Genomic DNA, 21,166 nt, shown 5'->3' on the forward strand with positions numbered 1-21,166 from the left:
GACCTTGAAGAAGCCATATTATCTCTGCTAGGCTTACAGACACTTATTTTAACATAGGCTTTATTCTCGAGACAGTTGCTCAATGAGCTTGCTTCCCTGGTACAGCTCTGCATTCATTACCAGGTTTCCATACAGATTAAATATTACTAAATTGCATCGGGGACTAGAAGGATGCCTTCTCGTGTTGTCTTAAGCCCATACACACAAAAGACCTGGGTATTTGTAAACACGCACTAAACCCTGTGTCCACAGACAACCGCAGAATGTGTACTTATTCAAAACATCAACACACACTGGTCACTGGAAAGTCTTGTATTATTATTATTTTTTTTGTCTTGTGCTTTTTTTTGCCAGTTTTTGCAAATTTAAAATTACGACCTTTTACAAGCTCCATTAACCCCCTTTGTACCAGATGACACGCACCCTCGCATGTGTCACTGGTGACAATAATAAGGCTTTAGGAGATAGTTGGATAGGTATACTGCTAGGTAAACTAACAGTGGAACAGATAAATACCCAGTTCTATAGAATTTTGAACGCCCATGTACATTTAAATTTGACACTTTAAAATAATCCTGTTTCTACATGTTTATTTTTCTCTAGTTAGGTTTTTCCCCCCCTTGGCTCATCTTGCCACATTATACGGCCAATTCTTCGACTGTCTTTCCATATTAAAAGACAAGGAAACGTGTTGTCATTGGGAGGTTCCTCTTAATATGGCTTAAGCTGTGATGTCTTTTCGAGTTCCCATAGTTCTTTGGAATTCACAGCTTTGTCTCCAGCTTGGGCACTCTTGGCTTGCCAGAAGAGACTGCATAAACAATGACATTCATCAACATGTCACTGAAGGCTGCACATCATTTAGGTTGCACAATTAAATTTAGAAAGCATTGACTATATTAACATATAATATTTCTTTTCCATTGCATCCTTTTGTTTGGCAAATGTGACCATTTTGGGACTCTGCCGCTCTAGCACAAAGATAGTGCAGAGCCAAGGACTACTGAAGTGGTAAGAACAGACTTCACAAAAGGAAGACACTGTACATGATTCTCAAGCCTGATTAGGCCTTTGTTATGTATCAAAGGAGCTAAAGAATGAACTGGTAGGAACTTCTAGCTGCAGAGCTTCGTTGTCTCATACGTAGAGCCATTAGGAAGCTGACTGCTGAACACAGAAAGCTGGGCATGTATTCTTCCCACCTCATTGCTGCTCATTTTCAGCCGGTGTCGTAGTAAGCAGCTAAACAGATCCAACTTACGGGCACCAGGTGGGGAAAGGAAATTGACTCGTTTCCTCAACTCTTGCATTTCCATGAGTGCTCCTTCTCTGGATCCAGGCTGCTCAAGTTTTTGAGCCAAGCCCCTGATTGCTTCTGGATCAAAGGGTACGCTATACCCAAAAGCATGAAGACCATCAATACGGACATACTCAGGGTCTCCCAATTTGTCATCCAAAGTCTGTTTGTCAGTCCATTCTGCTGAATCTTCTTCTCCCTCTTCCTCAAGAGGATTGCTCCTCATGTAAAAATGTACAGTCTCAAAAAATGACCGCCACCGATGACCTAATATCAAAGTCCAGTTCTGGCAGCGGTCTCCTCCTTCCATGTCCCAAGTTTTCTCCCAACTTGGATAACCTTGTTCCCCGGCAGGCAATAGCCAGCTTTCTGAGTGGCTTCCTCCAAAGGGGTTAACATACACTGTTACTTGTGGATCTCTGGTCCCATTCCCAGCAAGACAGAGGCGCATTGAAAGTCCTAGTAGCATATGCAACTGCCTTGGCCAGTGCTTGTTGCTCTTGCAGGTAAGCAGCATACGCTTCCTGCCTCCCATCTGAAACCACATGCCAAGCCGTAAATCTCCAGAAATAAAGAATGCTGGGGCTCTCAAACGTCCATCCTGCTTTAGGAGCAAGTATTTCACCTCCAAGTCCTGAAGGCTACCTTCTGTCCCAAGGTAAGGTTCTGAGGACTCAGGCACTGAAGGCACACACAGGCCTTGAGCTGAGAGAGTGTATCCAGGGTTGCAGCTGGCACACTGGGCATGAAGTACTGTTGAACAGAGGGAACACAAGGGACCTGGTCCCTGTATGCAAGGTATGTTCACCTGGCAGTTGGGATGCTGGAAAGTGCAGGTACAACTGTGAGAGGCCTCTAGAAATGTGCCTGGCACAAGAGAGGCACTACAGTACAGAAGAGACTGAATCCGATGCCACCAATAAGATACAGATCTGCAGGAAAAACAAGAGAAAAAAAATATTATTCACTTAAACCTAAAACTATTATATAATATAATATTACTACATATTAGATATATATGGATATTCAGTAAAGCAGTGCAAAAAAAGGAAAGATGTAAAAACACAGTACCCCATTATCAATCAATTAATTAATCAATCAATCATCCCAATCACATTTCAGTTAAATAAGGTTAGAAAGGTGAAATATCAGTTTTGATTAGATGCTATGGATTACTGTACATTGTAATTTGCGCTTTGATTCAATAAAAATGTCTGTGGAGGGCCATATTTCCGTCATGGGGATGCACAGGTGTTCCATGCATCCGCATGCAGGTAATCCCATTTATATTATAGCGGTAGTAAACCGCAGGTGGTTAAAAAAAATAAAAAAAATTTCCTGCAAGGCAATGTCATATTATGATAGACTTACCTTAGAACTAAGTCCTACATCGCCAAGATGTCACTAAGACGGCTGACATCTTCCTACGGTCTTCCTTCTGGGTTTGTGGCCTCAGGCTACATGAGAGGCCGGGGACAGGATGACGCATGTGAGCCGTCGTTTACAGCATGGGCTCTGAAGGTCCGGGACTGTAAGCTGGACCTTCAGAGTGCATGCACCGATGATGTCATTGGCTGCATGCACTTTGAATGTCTCCTAAACTGTGCAAGTTTAGGAGATATTGACAGTACCTACAGGTAAGCCTTATTATAGAGTTTACTACCACTTTAATTGAAGTGCAACAACTTCATAGGCACCCAGTTTGGGGGTGGGATAATGGGGTGGCAGACAGTCCATGGGTGCCGCCAATTGGAAAGTTCTGAGGGACAGAAAGAACAGCAGAGAGGGAGGATATTTTCCAGGGGAAGGGTCAGTTTGTAAAGATGCTCCAACACTGTAAAGTTGTCATACAATGTTTACACCATTGGATCCTCCTGGCTGCCAAATTTCTAATGTTTGCTGCAAGGTAAATCCTGCATTGTGCCTAATTTGTTGCCAATGTCTCCCAGATAATACACTCTCATGTTTATTTCAAGATTAATCCTACCCATTTTCTCCTTACTGCGACCTAACCGACCTGCTTACATACAATACAATTAGTGTAATTAGCATATTGTCCCCAGCCCATGACCTTTTTTTTAGCTATATATATATCAGAAGTATTGGGACACCTGCCTTTAGGAGGTAAGTAAAACCTTGGACAGAGGGGTGGCTGTGGACACGGTATACTTGGATTTTTTTATTAAAAAAGAATAGCGCAACCATGCAAAAGAAATGACTATCAAATATGGAGACAATCCATAAATAAAATGGGGATTTAGTTCCACCATATGGCCATATCGTGCTCAAGCCCACCACTGCGTCCTTTGACACCACTGGGTACTTTGACGCAGTGGTGGGCTTGAGCACGATATGGCCATATGGTGGAACTAAATCCCCATTTTTATTTATGGATTGTCTCCATATTTGATAGTCATTTCTTTTGCATGGTTGCGCTATTCTTTTTTAATATACATGTTGCTTGGTCCATAGCTGCACCGGCTTTAGATATACATGTTCAGGGTTTGCTCCCCCAATTTTTTGCTTGTTTATTATATACTTGGATTTTGCCAAAGCGTTTGACACAGTTCCCCACACACAGCTAATGTGTAAGGTAAAGTCTAATGGCTTGGAAAGATTGGTTTGTAATTGGATAGATAATTGGCTAAAAGATAGAATTCAGAGAGTATTGGTTAATGATTCTTACTCTGAATGGTTTAAAGTTATCAGTGGTGTATCCCAAGGTTCAGTGTTGGGACCCTTACTTTTTAATATCTTTATAAATTATATAGGGTCTGGGATTAAAAGTAGCATTTCGGTCTTTGCAGATGACATCAAGCTTTGCAGTGGAATAACTTCTTTATAGGATGTCTCCAACTTACAAGCTGACCTCAATGCACTGTTTCATTGGGCAACTATGTGGCAAATGAGGTTTAATGTTGATAAATGTAAAGTTATGCACTTGGGGGCTAAGAATATGCATGCATCATACATATTAGGTGGAGTAGAACTGGGGGAATCCATAGCGGAGAAGGATTTGGGTGTTTTGATAGATCATAAGCTTAATAATAGCATGCAATGCCAAGCTGCGGTTTCCAAAGCAAGCAAAGTCCTTTCTTGTATTAACAGAGGCATGGACTCCAGAGAGAGAGAGAGATATAATTTTTCCCCTATACAAATCATTAGTAAGACCTCATCTGGAATATGCAGTTCAGTTTTGGGCACCAGTTTTTAAAAAGGATATTGGGGAACTGGAGAAAGTGCAGAGAAGGGCATCCAAACTGATAAGAGGCATGGAGGAGCTCGGCTATGAGAAAAGATTAGAGGAACTGAGATGTGGAATAGACTCCCTCCAGAGGTGGTTCTGGCTAGCTCACTAAATTGCTTTAAAAAAGGCCTGGATTCTTTCCTAGGTGTACAAAATATAAATGGGTACTAACATTTTTTTTAGGTAAAGTTGATCCAGGGAATATCCGATTGCCTCTTGGGGGATTAGGAAGGAATTTTTATTCCCCTACTGTAGCAAATTGGATCATGCTTTGCTCCTCTGGATCAACAGCGCGTATAGGATTGTGTATATGGGATTGTATGGTTGGGTTTTCAATAATGTTTTTTTTTTTTTTTTGTCGAACCGGATGGACTTGTGTCTTTTTTCAACCTGACTAACTATGTAACTATGTAACACACGCATGAACTTTAATGACATCCCAGTCCTAGTCCGTAGGGTTCAATATTGAGTTGGTCCATCCTTTGCAGCTGGTCCAAATCATTTGGCGGAGGGGGGATTATGGTGTGGGGTTGTTTTTCAGGGGTTGGACTTGGCCCCTTGGCTCCAGTGAAGGGAACTTGTAAGGCATCAGCATACCAAGACATTTTAGATAATTTTTTGCTCCCAACTTTGTGGGAACAGTTTGGGGATGGCCCCTCCCTGTTCCACCATGACTGCTCAAGTAAATATCCCCTAAACGGTGCACATTTAGGAGATATTTACTGTATCTATAGGTAAAACTTATTATAGGCTTACCTATAGGTAAGAATCATCCATGGGAGTTTACTCCCACTTTAATGCAAGCAGAAGGGCTCTCTATCATTTGACTTCTATGAAAGCAATGATAGTGACCTGGGGGGGGGGGGGGGGGCAGTTGGGTGACGTTTTTTGTAAATGGTGTGGGGTTGTTTTTCATGGATTGGGCTTCTCCTCTTAGTTCCAGTGAAGGGAACTCTTAAGGCATAAGCATACCAAGACATTTTGGACAATTTCATGCTCCCAACTTTGTGGGAACAGTTTGGGGATGGCCTTCCAATTCCAACATGACTGCGCACCAGTGCGCAAAGCAAAGTCCATAAAGACGTTGATGAGCGAGTTTGGGGTGCAGGAACTTGACTGGCCTGCACAGAGTCCTCACCTCAACCTGACAGAACACCTTTTAAATGAATTAGAGTGTAGACTGCAAGCCAGGCCTTCTCGTCCAACATCAGTGCCTGACCTCACAAATGGGCTTTTGGAATAATGGTCAAACATTTCCATAGACAACTCCTAAACCTTGTGGACAACCTTCCCAGAAGAGTTGAATCTGGTATAGCTGCAAAGGGTAGGCCAACTCCATTTTGAACCATATGGACTAAGACTGGGATGCCATTAAAGTTCATGTGTATGTAAAGGCAGGCTTCCCAAAACTTTTGACAATATAGTGTATATAGGCAGTACACTTTTGGAGGGGGTAAATGGTCTGTTTACAATGGTTTTTATATGCTCAGCTTTTTAATGCTTAAAATGCAGAGCTAAGGCCAAGATAAAATCTAAATCTTGGTGGTAAGGTGTTAATTGGGAACTAAATTATACAATTGCATACTCTTACATAGAAAGCATATACTGTATACTGCTAGACATTTGAAGGTCATGTGACAATCACTGCTGTCTTTTCTTTATGTTTTACATCCCCAAGAGGGAGTGATAAAGTTTTAATAACTACCTTTAACTCACTACCTTGCAACCAGCCGTGCTTGGCCTTGTAGTAATTATACAATAATAGTCTACGTTTTGCATCATTATTTTATATGGTAGATCTTTCTATGATGTTTTATAGCTATCTTTATAAGACCTTTACAAGCTTGACATGTCTCAAAAGACTGGTAACTTTTTTAAACTGCATGCGATAAACCATTTTTGGTCAACTCTTAATTTCAGGCTCAGCCTTCTTGCACTGGTTAAAGGTGCTTCCAGCCTTCAGGGTTTGGTTTACACCTTTCTGTGCATGTTTTCATATGTTATTATGTACGTTCTCAACAATCACGAGTTTTTATGTGCTGCCATTGTTATTGATAGGTCATAAAATGCACAGCAACACATCAAAAAATGGACATTGCATGTCAATGCATCTCACAGTTCACAGTAGGGATGGGTGAATGGTTTGGCTCGAGCATGAGTTCTGGCCGAACATTGGCTGTTTGAAGAACACCCGAATTATCAGGGAGTTCAAATTTTTGTTCTGCCCCCCAAATGACCACAACGCACTGTGCCATCGCAAAGTGCATTGGAAGCCCTGATTGGCTGAGCAATTAAAGCTTTGCCCAATCAGGGCACATAGCACTGTCAGAGCCATGATTGGAGAAAGTAATGATGACTCTATACAATCATGACACATTGCTCTTAGTCCCACCCTACACTATATAAGTATTCTTTCAATAGTGGCTATTTTCACTGTGATATCAGTGTGGAGAGAGATAGAACAGGGCTCTGTTCAGTGCTACTAGAGAGTTAGTGTGCTATAGTGTGCTATTCTGATTCTATTGTCAGTGTAGAATATCAGTTTAGTGTGAATCTAGTGATAGTTCAGTCAATGTGAATGTAGTGCGACCATTCATTTTTACTTTAGTGTCAAGTTAGTGTGAATCCAGTGATAGTTCAGTCAGTGTGAATGAGGTAAATGTCCATTTTTACTTTACGGACAGAATGGTTTATAGACCCCCATAACCAAATTTGCACTTTCATCATTCGGTTCCGAACTTTCGCGATGTTCCAAAGTACTGGTGCAAACCGAACAGGGTGTCATTCGGCCCATCCCTAGTTGTGAGCTTTACCAGTGCCTAGGTGTGAATTGGCATTTAGGGCTTGTGTACAGGTTTATTTATATAAATCGCTTGAAATGTGTTTAAAGCACAAATTTGAAGTACATTGAAAACAATCTTGTTAACATCAATACAGACTGATTGGATAGGTTAAAGAGCATTTTTGCTTTCAGGTTGGGTTGGATTTTTAAAAAGGCAGTTTTTCTTATTTAAGCACGTTCCATACTAATATTGAATTAAATTGCTATCAATATAAAGCATCTGAAATGCATGTCAAGTTCAGTACATGCATTTTAGATGCATATGCAGTCTCTTGTTGACCTTGTTGATAAAGAACTTAAAAATGTTATTGTTAACCATTGTTTGCTTTGCAGGTACGCAATTTAGCTGCAGCACTGATTTGTTTTCTTTGACAGCAACAGGGTTTGCTCTCACAATACATAAAATCAGCTACTCCATCACTGCAGGAGGTTATTTCACCACCACAGCTAAAATAAAAGAGCGTATATGGCGAAGCATAGGGGCATATTGCCCCTATGCTTCTCCATATATTTTTTTACTCTATTTTGGCACAGATTACAATTAAAAAAGGGTGTTTTATTGAGTTAATGTTTTATTGCTACTGTATTTTGTCGTTAACTGCTGTTTGCTTTGCAGGTACGCCATTCAGCTGCAGCACTGATTTTTGTTTATTTTGACAGCAACAGGGTTTGCTCTCACGATACATAAATCTGTGACTCCAGCACTGTAGGAGGTGATTTCACCACTGCAGAAAAAAAAGCATATATGCTGAAACATAGGGGATGGGGTGGACACAGAGGGCGGATATCCCCTATGCTTTGGCATATATTTTAATTCACTTTCTTGGCAGAGATTTCTTTATCCACATCGATCAATGTGAATGAAGAAATCGGTTTGGTTCTTTTTTTTTTTATTCAGCCCCCAAAAATAGAACAGTGCATGTATGCCCATCATTAGAAGTGGGTGGAAAGAGGGTGGTGTTTTAATGGTGGGCATACCACCGATCGATCAATGTGAATGGAGGAATCTGTTAGGTTCTCTATTTTTGTTCAGCCCACAGGTTGCATGAAAAAAAAAGAACATTACAATATATGCCCAACAAGGACCAGCAACATACTGGTATGTTGCTGGAGTTTGAGTGGTTATACCGGAATGATGCATGCAGGTTTAGACATCATCTTGGTATTATTGTTTTCAGGCAACAGTTGGCTTTCATGTAAAAGCATTTCTAGCAGCTAATTAGTGGCTACACTGCTTTTACAAGCAGTGAGAGGGGACTCCCCCCCCCCAACCCTCTGTCCGTCCCCCCCCACCCCCCCGCCTTCCATGGTTTTCTTGGGCTCTCCTGTCCCACGAGGAACCCAAGAATGCAGCCAATGGCTCCGTCAGCAGACCATAGAGCTGATCGGAGACCAGAACCCGGAAACTCTGGGCATTTCATGACTTCAGTTGCAACAGATATAAACAGCGCCATTGGGAAATCGGGTAAAGAATCTTATCACACCGATCTTGGTGGGGTCAGATGTTTTAGGGGCAGAGGAGAGATCTAGAGTCTAATAGACCCTACATTTTTCAAAAAAGGGTACCTGTCACTACCTATTGCTATCATAGGGGATGTTTACAGTTAGGGTGGGAGGGAGAGTGGTGGGGGTATGTACTGCCCTGTCATTTTAGCACCCCAAGAAATGAGATAGGCAGTCATAAACTATAAGCTGTGTGAATTCAAGTAAATGAAGTATAGTTTGTAGACGCTATAACTTTTGTGCAAACCAATAAGTATATGCTTATTACATTTTACCCAAGACATGTGGCTGAATACATTTTGGCCTATATGTATGAGAAAAATTGGGTCTATTATAAAATTTAAAAATATCATTTAAAGTAAAAAATACCATTTGTTTTAAAATGTCAGTCTTTTTTTCATTTATATTGCAAAAAAATTTAAATCCCAGTGGTGATCAAATACCACCAAAAGAAAGCTCAATTTGTGGGGAAAAAAATGCAAAATGGGATGCAAATTTCATTTGGGTACAGCGTTGCATGACCACACAATTACCAGTTAAAGCAGCACAGTGCCAAATAGCAAAAAGTGCTCTGGTCAGGAAGGGGGTAAAACCTTCTGGAACTGAAGTGGTTAAAATTGCACATGTCAGTGACATGGCAACAAACTATGGTATTTTAAATTATCCATAGGCTACTCTTTAAAAGTCTTTACAGGTTACCAGTTTAGAGTTACACAGGAGGTCTGGTGCTAGAATTATTGCTCTTACTGTGACATTTACGGCACTATTTCCCATTTGTGGTGCGATTGAAGTTTACATATGCGTGCAGGACCTACATGGGCCTTTGCATTTGTGCATAAATGAGGGGGGGGGGGCTGATAGATGTAATTTTTTTTTTTCATCGTTTCATTTTTTTTTTTTTTACACTGTACCTTTATTCATTTCTTTTTTAGCAACTTTATTGTTATTACAAGGGATGAACTACATCCGTTGTGACAGCATGGGCCTTGACAGGTCCTCCTTAAGGAGAGATCTGGGATCTATGAGAGAATGGTTTGATTGGCTGCTTTACAAGCCGGTAACAGCTTGTAAACAAACAAGCTGAAACCGGAAGTGACAAAATCCTTGTCACTTCCAGTTTTTGACTTTACAGAAGAGGGGAAGGAACTTCTGTTCCTTCTACTCTTTACAATGTGTCCGATGGGTCCCCGGTGGGATGGAAGACTCCGGGAAATGTGGTGAGTGGTGGGAGGAGGAGGGGGAATCCCCTTCAGCCAGCTGTAAAAGTGATCAAGTGGCTGCATAGCTGCTCGGATCGCTTTTACTTTATAAATAATTGCTGTCTGAAAGGAATAGTACCAGGACCATGGCTGTAGCTGCAGCCACGTTCCTGCTATAACCACCTTATTTTGAAGCCTCATATATACATACAGCAGTAGGTAGGTAACGGGATAAAACATGGGGGAATATGAACGTGTTGCTTTGACATACACTTTAAAGTGACTGTCACTTTAACAAATATACCAAAAAAAGTAAAAATAAAACAGCTGCTGACAGGTAAAAAAAATATCTATCTGTCTTCCTATATATTCACACACCCACACGTATCATATTTGTAAACTTACAAATGAGTTTGCTTTTTTAACAGCATCTAAACATCACATAATACGAAGCCTATACAGTATGCATGCCGTGTTTTCACCAAAACATGAAGTATGTGTTTAGGGATCATACAGAGAAATGCTTTTGTCTACATCAGCTTCCAGCATCCTAGTACATAAACCCAGGGAGAATATAGGACCCTGCAAGGCAAACTATAAACAGAAAACTGATTTTCAACAGGTTGCTTCAATCAGACTGTAGTCTTGCTTTGTCTTGAACAGTGTGTTATGCACAGTACTCGAAATATGCAGCGTGCATACAAAGTGTTGATTGACTCAGCACCAGCTGATAAGTAGCCCCCAACTATAGTTAAATGAGTTCTCTTTTATAATAACCTTTGACACCCTGTTGATTCCATATTTATATCCTACATGCAAAAAAAGCACATAGTTCCAGGAATTTAGATGATTTTTCCTTCTTTGTGGGAAGATTGCAAGGTAACAGGCGTACAGTAACTTCTGCTTTTGACGCAAGTATCTGCTGTTACACATGAATACAGCAGCAACATCAAACTTTATTATCCTCTTTAAGGGTTAGTTTAGGAAAAAAACTGTAATTTTAGTTTCTAGTAGATGACAAACTCTTGGTAAAACCTAGACAGGAAGGGTGAGGACCCCATGTCAAGTTTTGCGACATATTCAGTGAACATATTAAAGCTCTAGTGCTGAACCATATTAACAAAGTCAATGGGAGCCAAATGTTAAAAAATAAATAAATAAATAAATAATGGCTATTTTCTAGGTTAAAGGCTGAGGGATTATCACACAAATGGCATGAGGGGCTGGGCACTGCCCTGGTGAACATGCATCAAAGCAAAATTTTATTTTGGGTGGGAAGCAGCAATTTTAGTAAAGCTCAAAAAGGCAACATTAAAAATGCTAAATTCCTTTGAATACCATGGTTGGGTGATGCCCTGATCCTGCCTGCGAAATGGTGCACCTGTGTGATGTATACTACCCACTACAGAAAATATAACATTTACAAAGTAAACAGTGTGTGGCAGCAAAATGATAGTTCCCCAGCAGCTTAATTTTGTTTGCAAATAAAATGGAATCCGGAAGCCCCCTTTAACAAAGGGGGGGGGGGAACTCAAATATATAAAGGAGTAAGGGGTACATTGCCAAAAAAAAAAAAAAAAGAAATGTCCCATGATGTACCTTCATCGTCAATCATGTCATCAAGCGATGCAGATCCACGTCAATCATAATTCCTAATGCCTGCCGACCCACTGAAACAAAAGAACCCACCAACTGCCAACACATCATCCCATTGCTTCACTTCCACTTTGTTGTGTCTCTGGGACAGAAAGCCAAGGGAAATTCTCCCAATGATACACAGACAGAAAAAAATAAACTAGCCTCTTTTAGTTTACTGTACAACATAACTCAGACAGAGAAAAAAAGAATCAGCACAGAGTGCCAATTAGGTGTGCTGCTTCTCCTTTCACTGTCCGGTCATGGGGAGGGTAAGGGCAAATCTGTAGGTGAAGGTGAAGCTGTAACAGAAAAAAACCTGGTCTCCTCTTCTACCAGATGGGACATTGCTGTGTGGCAGAGCTATGTAAATTGCAAGACTGGATAGTTACAAATACAGATACCTTATACCTTATTGAAGGTAACATACTGTATGTATTTCATTCATGTATTTAACTGTTTGCCCAGTAGTTCAACTTTAAACCACCCGATAAATTCTTATATCTCACATGAACTGTAGTTGTCAGAGCTCAGCAGTACTTCAGTGTCTGGGTCTTCACAGCTGCCGTAGCTATTAAAAGGTGGTCCACCTCCTCACCCTCCATTTCTTTCCCCCTTCCCTTCCTTACTTATTCTCCTACCTCATCCCCCCTCCTTTTCCTCCTTCCCCTGGATATCCATTCCCTGGGTTCCTTTATATTTTCACAGCATCCACTATTCAATTGCTGCATCCTATTGAACCTAATGGTTCCCAAGAATGTCCCAAGTCTTTGAAAACTCCAACACCAATTAGATTCAGACATGAGCAGGTAAATCTTAAATGAGCAAAAGTGAGGCTCTGGTGGTTGTAAGACAGCTTTAAAGAAAAATAATTGAGGCAGATAGTCTGTAGTGAAGATTCCATACATCTCTGTCAAGGACAGATATATGGCAGCAGAAGTCAGGACCCTAAACATAGGTGTGTGCAGCCTATTGCATTAGGGTGTGCACCCCAAAGCTCAAACACGTATCCATGTGTATATACTGATGGTGTCAGTAGGTTAGAGATCAGTGTCTGTAGTTTTATTGTTATTTTTTATTCTTTTTTTACAATTTTTTTTTTTTTTTAGCCCAGTTAGGGAGCTTTGGTGAAATATCAGGGGTCTAAACTAGGGGAATCTGCACCACAAGGGGTGATTAGGGTGTGCCCAGGCACACCTGGCACACCCTGTGCGCACGCCTATGACCCTAAAGTCCGACCTTTGGAACAACAGAAGAGGGGAAGTACAAAGGTGCAATAATATTGATAATTTTATTGACTATTTTTGATCTTCCTTGAAGTATTATTAGTTTGGAACTTCTAAAATTATATTACAATGCAACTATGGTCAGGGGAGAGGTTTTATGATATGTTCCTTATAAATACAATTAATTCCAACTCTTGCAAAGTCATATATATGGCCCATATAAATGCCAAGATAAATGGCATGACAATTTATAACCATATACTTTATGGCCCATGTGAATTATTGTTTTTCAACTGAACACATCGTATAAATACAGGATTAAAAGCTAGATACTGTTAAGAATATGATAACATATAATAAAAGTTATAATCAGCAAGGACACTCTGAGACACCCACAACCCCTTTATGTCTGTATATGACCTTCATTCGCCAATTGGTGAACCCAGGCGTAAAGATGTCCACAGACCAAAGATATCAAACTGCAATGACTTCTAGTTCTAATAAAAGCATGACATTTTTGTAAGACTTTGCAATAGTCCTAATGAATGATGCACTTATCTAATAAAAGAATATAAAAATAATTTTTAATTATATTTGCAAAGAGAAAATATGTATTCATTCCTTTTGTACATTAGATTCTTTTCATAATGTCATTCCCTAATCTTTAAGCCAATAAAGTTACAAAAATACATAGTTACATAGTAGTTGAGGTTGAATAAAAACAACAGTCCATCCAGTTCAACCTGTGCAGGTGTGTGTGTGTCGGTGAGATATTTATTTCCCATAACCCTGAATGTTGTGAGCTTTGAGATGCATGTCCAAGAGTCTTTTAAAAGTAGCTATACTCCCTGCAGTTACCACCAATTGTGAAAGAGAGTTCCACAATCTTACCGCCCTTACAGTGAAAAACCCCTTACGCAGCTTAAGGTTAAACTGCCTCTCCTCTAATCTCATTGTGTGGCCACGCGTCCTCTTAGACTCCTTGAGACTAAATATCACTCCTCATAATTAGGTCCTCTAATCCCCTAAATTAGTTTAGTTGCCCTTTTTTGGACTCTCTTCAGTTCCAGCACATCCCTTCTGAGGATTGGCGAACCAGAACTTGACAGAATACTCCAGATGTGGCCGGACCAAGGTTTTATAAAGTGGCAGGGTTATAGCTTTATCTCTAGAATATATCCCCTTCCTTATGCATGCAATTATTCTGCCGGCTTTGGAAGCTGCAGCTTGACATTGCATGCTATTACTTAGTCTATACATTCTATGAACTATACCAATAGAATCCTGTATATGTTAGAGTAGCCTTAAAGTTACTCCTCTGGCTGCGTCAATTCAGCACACACAAGGTAGACCCATTGCATTCTGTAGTGATTCCTACCAACAGAAGGTAAACAAAGCAAATATTATTTGCTAACATCTGTGTTGGAAGCACTTTTGGAGCTTAAAATCAGGCATGAGCTAATTCAATTTTAAAGCTGACCATACACTGTCAGTTTTTTTTTTTAATTTGGCCAAGAAGGAATCCACTCCTCCAACACTGGGTCCTGCCGCTGTAGGAATGCACTAATCAGTGGCTTCAGCGACTGATTGTCAAAAGTTTTCTAGCATGTCCCTTTGACAGAATTCAGTCCCATAATTGACTATTGTCAAGTGGGGATGGCTACACACTATCTGCAATGTGTCCAGTCCCTGCTGATTCAGCCAAATTTCGATCAGTGTATGGCCAGCTTAAGCCCAACAGGCCCCCTGAGACCCCAGCCACTGTGATGAAAACAAATCTGGCCTTATCCCATCAAAGTAAAAGGCTGGACCAACCCTCTAATCCCCTACTCCTTCATTTATTAAGTTTGGCCATCATGCTTGAAAACCCATTACTAAGAACAGAAAGTAGACTTTAAATGCACCCAAGGGGCTTGAAAATGTGCAGACAACGGAGGACCACCTTTGCTGCTTTACAAAATTTTCTTGAATGGAAAGGTTTCCTTTAAAAAAGAAATACTAGAATAAAACTTAAACGCATATTAAAGGAGAAGTACAGCCAAATCTCGTTTGACTGTATTTCTCCTGTGGATTTGTTCTGCACTCCTGTGACCCATTTTCAGCAGACAGTGGGCTGAAGTCCACTGTCTGCTGACATCACAGAGCCGATCCAAGCTCGGGCAAGATGGTGACCATATGGTCGTGGTAAGGATATGCCCACATGCCTGGACTGGCACCTGGCTCAGCTCCCGCCCCCTCAACAGCCCAGTGCTCCAGTGAGCGTGGAGGAGCAGAGAAGAGAGCTGCTGACTGACAGTCACCAGCTTTCTACTCACAGAGCTGTGAGAACTGATCAGCTTTAATCACTCAGTTCTCAGTGTTAGAGATGGCGGGAGACAGATGGAGCATCCAGCTAGGTAAGTATGATTTTGCAAGAACAAAAAAAAAACAATTCCCGCATTTCTCTTTTAAAGAAAATTTGTATTGAAAAATGATGCGGCAGGTTAAGCTACAGGAACCAAACTATTCGCATATATCTTGTTGACTTAATAAAAATCACTTGAAAAGAAGATAATAGGAGTCGGCTGTGATGCCTATGGCCCACTGACACAGTTTGCTCCCAAGGGGTGTCTGGGCGAGTAGGTTGCCGCATCCACCATATACTGTCCTGGCGTAGGTGTAGCTTGTGTTGTAACTGTTCTGGTTCAGGTTAATTTCTACCCAATGATGTAGTGTACTTCAGAAAATATTCCAATATTGTTCTTGTTATGTCCTTGTGTACCTACTTTTATGAAACTTTAATAAAAACTATTAGAAAGAAAAATGATGTGGGTTGCTACTTGCCAGGCTGTCATGTTGATCCAGACACTTTGATAACAGTATGCAGATCAGAAGTTCTGACTTCAGTCTGACTGTGCTAGCTGTTCTTTTTTGGGGAGGGGACTAAAGGCCCGTACACACGTACCGATTGTCGGCCGTAAATATTCGGCCGATGACCGATCGGCCGATTGTAGGCTTGTTAGTATGATGCTTCCGACAGCCGACAGCGCATTTTCGGCTGAACAGAATCTGTTGTGCAGGCATTAAAATTTTTGTATGCCGACACCAGAACGGCCGATTGTTCGCCAGTCAGTACAGAATTCGGCCGACAATCAGCAGATTTGCAAGACTGGGCATGCTCAGAGAAGAAAAAACACAGGGAAAGTTAACCATCACATGACATCACTTCTGCAGTCGGCTGTTGTTGGCCGACAAAATTCGTGTGAAGTCTTTTGGCACTTTTCAGCGGACAGGACATCCCTGGACAAAAGACGGCCGATCGGTCGGCCGACGATCGGTACGTGTGTACGGGGCTTTGGACTATTTTCAGGTTTGTAATGCAATGTGCAATGGCAGCCTTGATATTCCTTTATGAACAGATGTCCTTTAAAATAGTCCAAAGCATGAACAAGCACAAAACAACATGTGCTACTAAAAAAACCCTGGCATAGGAAAATGTATCAGGATGCCTTACGAACTTCCAATGGGTCCACATGTATATGGGGGACCATCTGGAATAAGGACAGTTATGGAATTGTTTTAGTTTTCTTGTAGTTTTATAAACATTGCTATGGAATTGTGTGCTGTGGCCCATTTAGTTGACACATGGTGATGTTCTTTAGTGTCATGACACACAAATAATTCTAAACTGTCGACACATGCTATAATACAATGTGTGCATACTCACTTTGCCACTAGAGCATTCGTTTTCTGTATTCTGCAAAAAAACTGGTTAATCCTGCTGTTCACTGTTTATCCCTCCTTGTCTGTGTCCCTTCTGCAGACTTTTTTTTTTTCTGATGCAATTAAACACTTGTGTACCTACGGGGGTTATTCAATAATTTTTTAAAATTCTAAATATATTATACCGCATTGCATTTATGTAATTGTCAATGATGTTGTACATGTGATGCATTGTGAAAAATGTTGTTTATATTGTCACATATTGTCATCCCCGGTGCCCACCATATATATATATCTAGGCTCTGCATGTTCTTCTTTGCCACCAATCTTCCTGTACCTCTGTCCGGCACAAGTAGGCCCCTTTGGGGGCCTTGATACATTTGGAACCTTGGGGGAATTTTTCACCTGATGGTGTCCGTGCATTTCTGTGTCATTAGTCCTCCTAAGACCCTCCTACACTGGGAGGGAGCCTCTGGGGGATGGCGGTGTGACTGCCTGTTGCGCCGCCTCCCTTCTACAGGCGCCGTCAGTCTACGCTTTTCTGGAGGTGGGGATGTAGGGGCGTGATCCATGATGTGCCGCACTGCGCATGCACCCTATATGAGGACGCTGAGGGCCGCATGCGGCACCATTTCCCTGAATGCCTCACAGCGAGAGGAGGTGCATCGTTCTCTCTCTTGCTGTGAGGCAGTATGGAGGCTGCTTTGTGGCTCCATTGGTCTATCCTTGTTTTACTTTGATGGCAATACATTGAGAGGTCCCTTGTCCATCTAATATTGGAATTTTCAAGACGGATGTGGTCTTCATTATTTGTCCTCCCCACTGTTGGACCTTTACTATTGTAAGTGTGTTTGTGGGGTTGGTCCTGCTGCCTCATTCCCTCTCCCTCCCCCTTCCTTTTTCTTTGTAAAATAGGGATGTTTTCTTTATATGAGGCATTCAAATTATTTGCATTACCCTCCTCACTGCTATCTTATTGTCATTTTTTTTATTTTTTTTGTTTTTTATAACTTCCTAATAAGGGCACCGTCCAAATCCTTTATGGGAATATGATAATCTGTAGAGGTACAGGAATCTTCTCTAGAAGTGGCATTTCTGATTCCCCTTCCCTGACTGCGTGGGTGAAATACAATGGGGCACTCCTATGGGACCATATGAAAATGTATAAACATGTGGTCAGTAGTTGTGTTATTTTGTATGTGGGGTGACTCTCTTTGTGAAATAATGCATGATACATGAATTATATGTAATCTATTGTATTTCAGAGGTGGGGATAGTATCCCTGAAGAAGAATAGAACTGAAAGTTCATTAACTATTCAAAACGCGTTGGATATTCCCTCCGCATGAGGACCGGTGTGGTCCTAACAATGGTTAAATTGTACTAGGGTGCCTGTTGCTTCTAGGGGTGACCAATTCAATGTATTGCTGTATTTATGACTATGTTGTCTCTGTCTTTATATGTTAATGTGGACACTATGTATGTCCTGAATTTATCTGCTTTTCCCAAATAAATATGAATTATTTTATTCTTCTGTCTAATTGCCCTTAAAATCCCAATTTAGAGGAGAAATTTATTTTCATATTTGCTAGGTACTTACATGATTTTCTTTTTTAAAGTAAATACACTGGTATGCTTTTTGTACATAAATAGAAGGGATAATGGCAATTAAACATTGAGGTAGATTTATCAAAACTTAATAGTGCAAAATCCGGTGCAGCTCTGTACAGAAACCAATCAACTTCCAGTATTTTTTTGTTGTAAAAGCTTAAAAGAAAAGAGGTACAGCCAAAGCTCGTTTGTCTGTACTTCTCCTGTGGATCAAAGGAGTGCGATCCCTTCTGCACTCCTGTGACCCGTTTTCAGCAGACAGCGGCTGAAGCCCCCTGTCGTCTGACATCACAGAGCCAGTCCAGGCTCGGGAAAGATCACAACCATATGGTCGAGATCCTCCCACATGTCTGCACCGACACCCAGCTGACACCCAGCTCAGCCTCTCAGTGAGTCGGCTGCTTCTGCCTCTTCCAGAGCCTGACTGTCACCAGCTCTCTACTCAGGAAGCTCTGAGAACCGAGCGATCTGCGGAGTTTGGTCGCTCGGTTCTCCACCTCAGACCCTGCAGGGATCGATGCTGCATCCACCTAGGTAAGTATGATTCTAAAGTTTTAAAAAATCCCATGCTTCTCTTTTAACCTTCCTAGCGGTATTTCCGAGCGTGACTCGGGGTTAGATTTTAGAGCCAAAAGCGGTAACCCCGAGCCACACTCGGGGTAGCGCTAGGAAGATCGCTGGATCCTGGAAGAGGTTTTACTTACCTTTTCTCCGGGATCCAGCGAAGAATGCGGGCGGTATGCAGCGGCGGAGCTTCCTCACGATCGTCTGCGAGCCCCGGCTTCCGTCTCCAGCGACGTGACGTCCGCCGGGGGGTGAAACCGGCGGCAAATTCAAATGTAAAACACACCAAACACACTGATACCATTCAAAATAAAAAAAATTCACATTACATTGCCCCCCAGTGCCCTTTCCTGCAGTTTTACTGTACTTTTTATGTAAATATATATATATATATATATATATACGTGTATATATACATATATATATATATATATATATATATATATATATATACGTAATTCTTGTGAATGAGCAGCCCAAACCAACTGTATACATTATATATATATATATATATATATATATATATATATATATATATATATATATATATATATATATATATATATATATATACGTATATATATATATATATATATATATATATATAATATATGTATACATACATATATATATATATATATATATAATATATATAATAAATGTATACAGTTGGTTTGGGCTGCTCATTCACAAGAATTACATGCAAAATAATGGTACCGCTTTCAGCACCTAAAATCCAAAAGAATCATACCGCCAGGGAGGTTAATTGAACAAGCTGAAGTTAAAAGCTGATTGGCCTACAATGCACAGCTGCACCTGATTTTGCACTCTCCAGTTTTATTAAATCAACCCCATTGTATGTTTAGTACCACTTTAAATAGAGGGTTTCTTAATTTTGAATTTTGGCTCTTTTTTAACCACTTAAGCTCCAGAGGATTTACCCCCCTTCTTGACCCGGTCATTTTTTGCTATAAGGCACTGCATTACTTTAACTGACAATTGCACGGTCGTGCAATACTGTACACAAATAAAATGTCCTTTTTTTCTCACACAAATAATGCTTTATTTTGATGGTATTTGATCACCTCTGTGCTTTTAATTGTTTGTGCTAAAAACAAACTTGACCGACAGTTTGAAAAAAAATATATATATTTTTTTACTTTCTGCTCTAAAACATTCCATAAAGAAAATGTAAAAGATCTAATTTCTTCATCAATTTAGTCCAGTTTGTATTCTGCTACATATCTTTGGTAAAAAAAAAATCACAAAAATTGTAAATTAATTGATTTGCACAAAGTTATAGCGTTTTACAGCGGCAATCAGTAACTTATAGTGGGACTGTGATTTTGCGGCAAACAAATTGGACACTAACTGACACTCTTTTGGGGACCAGTGACACGAATACAGTGATCAGGGTGATCAAGGGGTTAACTGTGTGTCTAGCTGGTGTTTTACTGTAGTGGGGGAGATTCTTGTACTAGGGGAAGGCATGGATCTGTGTCCCTGCTGTGCAGAAACACAGGATCAATGCCTTTCTTAGTGACAGAACGGCGATCTGCCTTGTTTACATAGGCAGATCACCTTTCTGCCTGTGTCCTGATTCTGAACGATCAGCGGTTGTCGGGGAACATCGCTGATCAGCTCCCACTGTGTAAAGTCAACGCAGGAGCATGCCCACTACCCGGAAGTGCAGGATCACGCATATATACATGATCCTGCGCAGTGTGGCTGCCCTGTGGCAGTAAAACTGCTTTAGGGCAGTCAGCAAGTGGTTAAAATTTTAGGAAATGTATAGTATTAGTATAGGATGAATATTATCAGGGTGATGTTTGTATATAGACTACAGTATATACCTGTAAATATATAGTTTGTAGAGGCAGCAGGGAAGTGAACTGTGAAACAATTTCACATCATGCTGGGAGTATCAAAATATCCGTTGCTGAGCATAAAATAAATATCTGGTTATAACAACGCATGCAGCTGGTTTTACACGTTTTGTGCCTTAGGGTCTGTAATTAAGCAGAAATTGTGTTAGACCAGGCACATATGCTGATGAGAGCAGATGCTTGTGTTAACTTCACCAGTCCAGCTTTCACCTACAGTAACTTATTGGGAGGATGGAACTTGTCCTAGAAAACTGTTGAGAAGACATGCAGTGCCAGCCAAAGTGGATTTGTGTGTTTACTTGTGTAATTAAAATGGCTGTGCCTCCTTAAAGGTCATTTCTGAGATAAATATAGCAGCCTAACTAATTAAATATAACAATGTTAGCAGAAAAGGTTACATTTCTTTCATTACTTGGCAATTGTGCTGTAAATCCATTTTCTCTGGGATATTTCAT

The 21,166-nt window shown here is 40.7% G+C and overlaps 1 protein-coding gene across 1 annotated transcript in view; it reads right to left on the bottom strand.

Moving 5' to 3' along the window:
- Positions 1-297: 297 nt before the first annotated feature.
- BRINP2 (BMP/retinoic acid inducible neural specific 2) overlaps positions 298-21,166 on the bottom strand; it is a 444,253-nt gene continuing 423,384 nt past the window's right edge. The window contains exon 7 of the mRNA XM_082264973.1: positions 298-2,229. Coding sequence (XP_082121099.1) covers positions 1,116-2,229 — 1,114 coding nt within the window. The 3' untranslated portion in view covers positions 298-1,115. The remainder of the gene's footprint in view (positions 2,230-21,166) is intronic.

This window comes from Pelophylax lessonae (assembly GCF_965119305.1).
Source record: "Pelophylax lessonae genome assembly, chromosome: 8".
Classification (NCBI taxonomy): domain Eukaryota; kingdom Metazoa; phylum Chordata; class Amphibia; order Anura; family Ranidae; genus Pelophylax; species Pelophylax lessonae.